Here is an 11,267-nt window from a genome sequence, read left to right on the forward strand (position 1 = left end):
GTACATGAAGTTAGTAAATCCTGATATGGTGCATAAAAAGTACACACACATATATACACCTATAACATATGTATACACCTTTGTAATGAAAATAAAAAAAACCCTACTGAAGAAAGATGTATGCAAGTGAAGGTATTAGAAAATAATATGTATGAAGTTAGACATATAAATAAAGAAATAGATACAGAATAATTTTTTGTACTTATTTACCAAATAAGAGAAAACATAAATATAATATAATTATAATAACTAAGGCACCAAATACAACTATTAAAAACCCTTAGGACCCAGTAATATAAGTCAAGGTTCAACAGCATTATGTAATAAAAAGTTACAGTTAATATACATTACTACAATCAACGAAATATAAATTTGTATAAGATAATAATACAGTATTTCAATTTAATAAGAACGGGCACAAAAACAGCACTGTAAACCAAACAGAAACAGAAAATCTTAATAATATAATAACTTTTGATTTCACTATAATTGTGAGATGATGAAGATTGACTAAGACATAAAATAACGGTTGATTTAATAAAAAGAGTAAACTAAAATCCCAATAAAAGTGTAAGACATAAATGGAACTAAGGACCAACATTTTAATATAAAGAAATACATTAAAACTTCAAAACTAATATACCACATACCATTTAACACAATTGTACGTATTGCTGAAATAAGAAACCGTAAAACAACCAAACGCTAGAAAAGGTAGCTCATGTCACTTATTTTCCCGGTTTAGAAGCCTAATATTGATAGTAAGGTGTAACCTTCCAATGTTTTACTTGTACTTTCGAAAGTACAACTTGTATTTTGTACTTTGTAGTTATGATTCGAAATAGTACAAAGTACAAGTAAAACACTTGTAGTATTAGCTTGTACTTTATTATGAAACAGGCCCCAGGTATTATAGGGGCACTAAATTAAACTGTTACACAATCCAGAGTTATTGAAGACTGCTATGCAGTACTCAAGAGACTCTCATGAGCTAATAAAGTCAGTATTGAATGGATGCCGGGTCACTGCAGTATTTCCGGCAACAAACAAACTGTCAGACTAGCAAGGAATGGCTCTGAAACCATCCATTACCCCAGAGCCAGTGTGTGTTATAAGCCTAAGCTATGCTAAAGGTAATACAAAGGTGACTTAGGGCTTAAAAGCCAAGCATTATTGGCTTAACAAAAGATAGCTACAATCTAAGCTGTTTCTAAATGAACCCTATAGGGGCCAAAGAGATGTACTGCTTTGGCTAGACATAAATTCTCTTAGGAAAATTACAGGGATCTACACAGGTCACTGTAGAATTAATAACCATATGTTTAACCACAAGCTTAAAGAATATACTCTGTGCTGATTTAGTAATGCTGAGGATGAGATGGCATACTACATTATATGCAGGTGTGACTGATTAGCAGGGCAGAGGTTCGCACTGTTTGGATTGGATTGATGAACTGACCAGTCCATAGATGACCATGGATTGACATGGACTCCAAACAGAGTGCATTGATCAAGTATACTCAGGTTCTTAGAATCTACATATCTCAAGCTTTAATAAGCTTAATAATGTTGTGGTGGTTTTCTCTTTACCGCTACAAAGTTGTAACGTGGATGACCCACAATATGCCTTGAGGCCTCAGTAGTTTTAGCCAGATAAAAAAAAAACCCTTAATAATCAAGTGTTGTTATATGGCAGGACCATATTGTAAATTAAAAACAAACATAACGTGTGCCAAATATAACATAGATTTAATGTTAGAACATTTTATACCATTTAACAAAAAATAAAATGCTTTCATGATGATTGTAAATATAAGGTATAGATATTAATTTATGTTATTATTGCCATGATATCTTTATTTATGAATTGAAGAAAAGTGATGGCCAAATAATTTTGTGTTGGCTGAATATTTATGTGTTGCATACATGACAGATTGAGAGTATTTATTTTATTTTAAATATTTATTTGATCATTAAGAGACACAGGAATGGTAAAAATAAAACAAAAAAATGAGAAAATGTAAATTTGGGTAGTTTAGGGTTAAACTTCTTCTATGCCCTTATTTTCCATAAAAAAAAAAAAATAAACAGTCTCACTTTTTCAGTATTATAACATCAATAACGACAATAAAACCCAACATAGAACATAATATCAAATGGTATAATCAAAAATTATTTTTAACATGTCATGTAGACAAATATTATATATTTAATCAAGATCAAAAGGAACTAACAAAAACTTTTAGTACTATTTAATTTAATACAGTTGAACTAACTTCATTGGGGAAAAAACTCCCATGACTTAAAAACAGAAAAAAATTAAAAAGGAAAAACGTCAAACTGGCAAAGTAGAGTCCCATACTATAAACTACACTTTCACCTTAATATGGATGGGAAATGACGTAATACTACTTTATTTGTTACATTTAGGTCTAACCTACCATTTCCAACAGGAAACCTAAAATTAACAAACTCTTTCTCGATAATAGCAAAAGCTGGTTAAAAAGGAAAGATTGAAAACAATTCATTAGTTAGAATTAGACTATCAGTCAAACAATATCCTTGGCAGTCCAAATTCTGGATGAGAGACTCCAATAGTGACTAGTCTATATTTTCAACAATACATACAAAACTAACTGTAAGAGAGCTTGCACACTACAAACTTTTTATCAACAGACTGTTAAGTCAGTTGCTTGATCACAATGAAGATCATAGAAAGTATGAAAAAAACAAACTTTTAAGTTGACCAATTAAATAGTTTGATGGGCTACCCAATTGTCTTCTAACTATAAAGTCAGCCATCTAAAGGTCAACCTCTATCCTCTTCAATCACAGAAGAGCATAAGCAAGGAACAGACTTTTTAGCCAGCAAAGCTCTCCACCAATAATTGCACTACAATTATTATTTCATATTAATTATCTATTTATAAATTCTATATAAATGTATAAGAACCCCACTTATTTGTCCTAGTTGGGTAATCCAGAGTTCATAAAGAAAAACCTAATATTAATTAAACTCCTATAAGAAATAAAGATTGAAATACAATACAAAAATCAATCTACAGGTCATATATTTGGGTTAGGAAATTTGTTGATAAAATGAAATAAGGGTTGTATAATGGAGGGGAAAGAAAAAAAAAAAGGAATAAATTGAAAAGCTTGTATTTAGTTTGTAGACTGATATTAATTGTAAAACAATACTGTGGGAAAAAAAAAAAATGTTATCTTTCTATTATCTATGTTATATTTCTATTATTATTATTATTATTATTCTGTTATCATATCAAAAAAATGTAATTTATATCAGTATGCTGTGTAATGTAGCAACCCGATGTATTTGGGCAGCATGATTGAATAAATTTCTTTCTCAACTCAAATAATATATGTTGAAGAAAAATTTATTATAACTTTAAATAAATGAAAAGTAGACTTTACATTAAAATTAAGAGTACAAACAATTTTTCAGTGTTTAATAGTAGTCATAAAGTTAGTTTATTAATTATTTTGTTTTCATATTTAATTTTTTCATTATTAGAAGTAACTTCTACATAGGAGTTAACATAACTAAATAGAAAAATGTAGTACACAAACCAAGTAAATCTCACTGTAAACACTTTTTAATTTTACAGACACGAGAATGTTAAGTTAGTGCTTTAACACGTTCGGCTATAGCAGCCGAGAAAAAAAGAACAGAAGAATACACATTAAAATTTTTAAAAACCCACTTTTTTCGTTCTATGACATCATAGATACTTCTACCAACAACTCAGATTTTTGAAAAAATTAAAGGATTGAAATTTAACGACTAAACCTTGAAATTTAAAAATAATCCTTTAATGTTTTTATAGATTTATATTGTTCTGGTAAACACCAAAATTGTGTCAAATTACTAAATTAGGCCAGTACATTATAAAACTTATTGTGTTCACATATTCTTTGGTGTAGTGCCAAAAAAAATAAAAATTTTAGAGCTTCAAAGGGGATAACATGAGTCTAATGGACACACTATAATACATTATAGCATAATCAAACTTCTCAGTAAGTCTGATTATGAAAATTGAATAAATAAAAAAAGTAAAATATACTAAATAAAAAAAGTAACACTACACAAATGTCAGTCCAAATTATGGGTGGGTGAGTACTCACTTATGGACAATGTTTTATTACTATGGGTTATAAACACCACATACTATTATTATTACAACTGAAGTCATAGATAAACTGGATAAAAACAAATCACTTTGTGGTATCAGATTATAAACTAAAATAATGGTTGACCATTCTCTCATAGCTTTAAGTGAGTAGGCACTTATCGCCGTATTGGAGTAACAGTTGTGAATTAAGACTGAAAAAATACTATCTATGCTTAATAATGTTACCTGAGTAACAACATAAGATCCTTTCCAACTAAGAAGGGGTTTGTGAAACATTAAAAATTGAAAACGAAGTTTCCCCATATCATCTGCAACCCTAAAAGTATCTGCAAGAGTAGTAATCCAGTTGACAACTTCTTCATTGGCATATGTAATCAGCCCTTGACCAAATGAGTGTTTTCCATCTATGACAAAATTTAATATACCTCTGATCGAATTTTCAGTCAAGAGTGTTTCTTCATCAAGATGTACAATCCAATCAGAGTCAGATAAAGTATTAACACCTTCTTCTAAACAATACTGTAGGGCGCGAGCTTTAAATAGGGCACCAGATTTAGCTTTATAATTTCCTGGAACAACAGTTTCTATAACCCGTCTATCCTTCATCAAATGTAAAGGTTTATCAGTCACAACTTCAATTACAAAATGTTCTAAACCGGCACTCAAACATTTGGATAAATTACGGCTTACATTGTTCTTCACAAGCTGTGGATAATCACCCCGAGTAACAATCCTTACACATATAAATGGGGCTAAAAGTGGACTACCTTTTAAAATAACATTGTCAGGGAAGGCATTATAAAATGTAAGCCCAGCGAAATTCAGAAGAATCTGTGGCAAAGGTAAGAATGCCAGGAATCTGAGAGCGTACAGAACTATTGTAATGACAAAGCCATATTTCACCCATGGATCTATAACTGTTTCATCACTTGATAACTTCAGCCCTCCAGTTAAGAGTTCAAAAATAATAATAACCGAAAACAATAATGCACAGTGGAGAGCATGCTTAGTTTTGCTGTTTAACATATCTGACACCTATAACAAAGGAAACAGAATTAATATCATAGTTACAAATAATTAAAAAAAATACTTACATACAACCAAAATGCAATAAATGAGTAAACTAATAAACCAAGCAACATAAGTTTACATACTTGATAGATAATTTAATCTATCAAAGCAAATATTATCTTTTAATTAAATAAATAAATAAAAGTACTTTTATGTTATCTTCTTATGGTCAACTGCATTACAATTCCTTATAATTTGATTAGTAAAAGTGTTTTTAAAAATCGCTAAAAATAATAACACACGTAATAAAAATATTTAAACTATCATTGTAAGTAGCCCATTATTTTTAAACAACTGAGACAATAGATAAACCACTACAGCAAAACGGCAACACCCATATATGACTCTGAAGCATGACTACTTAATTGACTTCTAGATCTATGTGATCGATTCTACTTGCATGAAAACAAAGTATCAGAAGAACTTTCCAAAGACGTTAAACATGATTTTAAACATTATGGGAAAAATTCTATTGAAACACAATCGTTATAGTATCAACATCATATCTGAAAAGAAATACATTTTAACATAAATTAAGACTAGACTAAATCATTAAAAAAAACTATTTAGTTATTACAACAGATAAAATTACATCTTTCCTATTTAAAAATGTTTTTGAATGTTGAATGTGTCTATAAATGGAACATAAAAATAAAACGAAAGATATATCCGGATGGAACTCGTTAAAAACCAAGATGATAACATGAAAAAATTAAGTGAATTTATGTTTTTGATTTTTGGCCACTTTACGTTCATTTCGCTTTTTAAAAATATTAGTTTCCATTCGTTCATCATTATTCTCTTATCAGTCATGTTTCATATTCTCACATTTATCATTATTTATATTTACCCTTTAAATCAATAGTTTGACCCTTCAGTTATTTATTTATTATAATTATAAGCCAATCGATTTGTTTTCTTGTGTAATATGAGGAAAAATATTGGTGATTGTTGGCATATAAAACCACAAAAACCAAAAGACGCTTCGATTGCAGTAGGTAAAATAAATAGTTAAAGAAAAAACCAAATAAAATTCATTGCTTTTCTTCTTCCTCTATAAGTTTATCAGGCACATAAAGCTTCCCTTAGCCAGCTCATCAGTCGACAACCACTTTTCTTAATCTCTTGGATGGGTAACAGGATTCTCAGTTGCCGAAGATTCTAGCCCACTTCATTCCTCCCAAGGACCTTCGGCCTACCACCAACGCACTCAGCTATCAGGCTTTCTATATGAGGGTCCTAAACAGCATAAACTTAATGTTAGGACTAACAAGTTTTCTTTTAATTATCCCTGGGACTGAGAAATAAACTCTATTTCCTTCTGAAAGCCACTTTCTCTTCCTCGTTCAGACTATTGTTAATAATAGTGCCAAGGTAATGAAAGCTCCTGACCGTTTTGAAGCTATAAGGTCATGTTTGGTCCTGGCCCTACTGTCTTGTAAATCTTGGTCTTGTTCTTATTAATATGCAGTACGATATTCCCTAAACCTAACGCTTCAAAGGCCATCCTCATGTTCTGTAGGGAACTGCCCATGATAACTGCACAATCTGCACATGCTAAAGCTAGGTATATACTTTTTCTTTCTTCTACGGAAGAAAACAAATTGATTGGTATATAATTACCACCATATGCAATAATACGAGGACAATATTAGGGGTACTCATAATGTGTTAAATGTTAAAAGTTTAGGATTGTGAGCAGCCCTGTTTAAAGTCATGTTTAGGCGGATCTACATGTTGGCCAAGCCGTGGCGAACCCAGACATGCACGAGCATGTGGATGGGTGGCTTCCTCATATTCCAACCTTATTCCTAAACAACAATCCAATACAATTCCATCCATACGATAAAAACCTTGGTGTCACTATAGACCAAACATTCTCCTGGAAAAACCACGTCTCCGATATTTCCCGTCGTACCTTTTCCACCATGAAGTGTTAAATTATCTTAGTCGCCTACTTCCTTTTGAAACTCGTAGGCTCCTGGTTACTTCCTTAATATTCCCCCACTTTGACTATTGCTGTGTGGTTTACGGGGGTGTCTCTGGGGATCTCGAAGCAAAATTAAAACGGTTAAATAATTGCTTTGTAAGATCCATCTTTGGGGTCCCCAGGGAAGCCTCTGCCACCCGATTTTATGAATAGTTGAAGTGGCTTTACCCCTCCTTCTGTCGTAAATATTTCCTTGCTTCCTTTCTCAACCACATTATCCAATCCCGCCGTCCATCGTACATCTCAGATATCCTTCAATTTAAATCCTCAGTGCATTCCCGCAATACCCGCTCACGGCCTTCAGACTTATATTAAGTGCCCATCGAACCGCAGCCTTTGGTAGATCTTTCCTCATCCCTTCCTCTTCCCTATGTAATTCAATTCCCTCCATTATTCGTAGCTCTAATACCCTTCCAATCTTCAAATCCCGTATCTTCGACTACCTTCTGTCAACCCAATTCCGGAAGAATAACAATTGAAAGTTTCAAAAAGCTTTATATATTTTCTGTATTTTATGTCTTGGATTTTCGTTTATAATTGTAAATATGTACACTGACAGAAATTATTTCTTTTCATTTATTATTTTTTAGTTTAATTGTATTTGATTTTTTATCATTTTGTTTTTCTTTTTATTTACTATCAGAAGTCATCTTATGTTTTATGATATGACAAGTGGTTTTATTTTATTTGTTTTATCATTATTTTATATATTCTGTTAATTATTGTTGTTTATTTATATCTTTTTAAATTCATTTTATTATTTTATTTTATGACATCTTGTAATTTCATCTCTATTTTGTAATTTACTCTAAGGCTCTAAAGCCTAATTTTGACGCCTGTAAATTATTCTAACGGGATAAATCTCAGAATAAATAAAGGTTGTTGTTGTTGTTGCTGCTGCTGCAGTTGCTGTTGTTATTGTTATGGTTATTATTCATTTTTTCTCGCTATTGTGGGTTAAGTATCTGAGGTGGGGGACATAGAAGTCCAACCACCTTCATATTTTGTTTATTTATTTGTTTTATCTTTTCAAATATTTAAAACCTTTCGCACTATACATGCTGTTTCTAAGAGAACCGACTGTTGAACCTCTCTTAGTACATCAACAGGCAATCCCAAACTATTCACGCCTGCCACTGTCGATTTTGATATGAGGCCATTGGTGGATATTATGATTGGTGTTGTGGTAACTCCCTCCAAGTGATACAGTTCCTTCAATTCAATCACCAATTCCTGATATTTCCTTAGTTTTTCTCCCATAGTAGAGCTTATATTATCGTTTGGGATTCCGACACCAATAAGTTTCGCTTTCTTTTTTCTTAGATCAATAAGGAGGATATCTGGTTTATTATGGCATACTGTATGGTCCGTAATTATTGATTCATCCCAATAGAGCTTGAGAGGACCTTTTTGGAGGAGTCTATTTGGGTGGTACTTGTAGTATGGGCTCTTAACTTCAATTGAGTTGTACTTTATCGCCAGTGCCTGATGCAAAATTTTGGCCACATGGTTGTGCCTCTGTAAATATTCTGTACCAGCCAACACTCCACATCCACCCGTGATATGTTCGATTGATTCCAGCGCTACCGAGCATAATCGACACTTATCCGACGCTGTTGCGTCTTTTAGCACATGCTTCCTATATGATATTGCGGCAATAACCTGATCTTGAATTGCAACCACGAATCCCTCTGTCTCGGAGAATAGCCTTCCAGCTGTTAGCGATTCAACTGATCTTTCTTTGTCTATGGAGGCTTCGTTCAGTTAGCAGGAGAATCAGAGACTTGCAGAGACTTGCTTTTCCATTCCGCCAGTCGTTCCTTTTCTGAAACAATTTTCGGTTCGCTTTGGTCAGGTTCAGTGCAGTCCGATCATAATCCATTTTAACTATTACCTGATAAACACTAGTGGTTTTTGAATGGAAATATTGTCTTAGGGATAATTCTTGCTTGTGGCACGCTTCTTCAATTTTTATGAGTCCTCGTCCTCCTTCTATCCTGGATAAATAGAAGCTGGATTTGGATGATATGGGATGGTGGACCCGCTATGGCGTGAGTGTCGTTCTTACAAGACGATCTATATCTTGTAGATTGGTATTTGACCACTGTAATATACCAAAGCTGTAGCTTAGCGCTGGTATGACCCAAGTATTGATGGCCTTGATTTTCTGTTTTCCAGAAAGTTGAGTCTTTAATATTTTTCGTAGTCTCATTTTCAATATTATTATTAGTTCTTGTTTCACATCTTTTCGAGCTATTTTAAGGTGCTGCTGGATAGCTACATATTTATATTGTTCTTTGGCTTCTAGTTCCCGATGCACCCATCTTCATTTATCAGCAGGTTCTGGGCACTGGCCACCTTTCCCTTGTTCACATGCAGCACCGCACACTTATGAAGTCCAAATGACATACTTATATCTTTCGTTTAGGATGACACTATTTCACTCATACTTTGTAATTGTTGTTTGTTCTTTGTATATAGCTTAAGATTATCCATGTACCAGTTGAGGCTGACAGTGGTTGCCTCGTCCTTAGTATTGAGTTTGTAGCCCACCTGGTTCCTCCGCAGTGTATCCGACTTAATGGGAACAGCGCCATACAAAACCACAATGGGCTAAGGCAATCTCCTTGGTATATACCCCTCATAATTTTTATTTGGGGTATTTTCTTTATTTATCTTCCTATTTTCACCTTAGTCACCCAGCCTGCCATCAAATTTGTGAGTAGTTTGCTTACTTTAGTTTGGACCTTATATATTTCCAATACTTTGAGCAGCCAGCTGTGTGGTACAGAATCGAAAGCCTTCCTATAATCGATCCACGCCATTGAAAGGTTTCGTTGCCTTTTATACACCTGTGCAGCAATGAAGGAATCCATTACTAAAAGCTCTTTGAAACCCCTAGCTCCTGTTTTGTACCCTAGTTGTTCGCTATGTATTATGTCCTTAGATTTGAGTTGGTCGTAGATCTTCGTTGCCAAGATAGAAGTAAGAATTTTGTAGATACCATTCAAGCAAGTTATTGGCCGGAAATCTTCGGATCGTAAATTCGGTCCATCCTTCTTTGGGAGAAAATAAGTTATGTCGTCTGAGAAACCTACTGGGGGAGCCTGCTAGCCGTCTAGTACATCCTGGAAGCAATTGGCCAGTAATTGGTGCAAACTTCGAAACCTTTTAATCCAGTAATTCTGAATTCCGTCAGAGCCTGGAGCTATCCAATTTTTCATGTTGCTGACTAGAGATGCGACATCAATAAAAAGACATCGAAGTTTTAAAACATCGATGTTCAATACTAAAGCATCGATGTTAAAAAAACATCGACAAAAAAACATCGATGTTTTTTTTAACCATTGCAGTAACATAAAGACCATTCTAAAGACTTCCCATGCTCCGGCCAGTCAGAAGTGCTTTTTCAATCAACCAATAGGACATAGACTCCAAAAAACATCAATGTTTTAAAATATCGTTGCTTACAATACATTACCCAAAAAACATCGATGTTTTTAAACAACTATTTCAGAAACATAAGGTCTGTTTCAACGATCACGCATTCTACAGCCTGTCAGAAGTAGGTTTTGAAACTAAGAATCCAACATCGACAACAAAAAACATCGATGTTTTAAAATATCGTTGCTTACAATACGTTACCCAAAATACATCGATGTTTGTAAACATCCATTTGAGTAACATAAGGTCTGTTTCAACGATCACACATTCTACGGCCTGTCAGAAGTGGGTTTTGAAACTAAGAATCGAAAACAGAAAACAAAAAAAAGCGACGCACTGGAGGTGACAACCGGACGGATGCGGACCAGGCATGTTGGACGTACCGGACGGATGCTGGTGGATAAGGTGTAGCCCCATCTTAAGGCACTCAACCGAGTGCTGGGCTGCACCACGTTTTTATAATAATTGTCCCAAAAAATGTAATAAAATGTGTAGTAAGAATTAACTACTAATTTAACTACTCGATTCTTACATTAACCGTGTTACTCCAATCCCTCCTGTCCTCATCCCTTCTCAACCCACTCCACCACTTTTTCAGTACAGGTCGC

General features: G+C 33.6%; 1 protein-coding gene across 2 annotated transcripts in view; it reads right to left on the reverse strand.

Moving 5' to 3' along the window:
- Positions 1-5,613, reverse strand: part of egh (beta-1,4-mannosyltransferase egh) — a 25,685-nt gene extending 20,072 nt beyond the window's left edge. Inside the window, exons 1-2 of one of the 2 annotated variants that reach the window (XM_014427949.3) lie at positions 5,374-5,612; positions 4,380-5,189 (exon numbers count right to left, since the gene is read on the reverse strand). In XM_014427949.3, the coding sequence (XP_014283435.1) occupies positions 4,380-5,180 (801 nt within the window). In that variant the 5' untranslated portion in view covers positions 5,181-5,189; positions 5,374-5,612. Of the gene's footprint in view, positions 1-4,379; positions 5,190-5,373 lie in introns of both variants that reach the window. The other variant, XM_024362756.2, reaches the window with a different exon arrangement.
- Between the last annotated feature and the right edge of the window lie 5,654 nt (positions 5,614-11,267).

The sequence above is a fragment of the Halyomorpha halys genome, unplaced genomic scaffold, assembly GCF_000696795.3.
Source record: "Halyomorpha halys isolate HHAL.00 unplaced genomic scaffold, Hhal_1.1 Scaffold683.1, whole genome shotgun sequence".
In the NCBI taxonomy this organism is placed as follows: domain Eukaryota; kingdom Metazoa; phylum Arthropoda; class Insecta; order Hemiptera; family Pentatomidae; genus Halyomorpha; species Halyomorpha halys.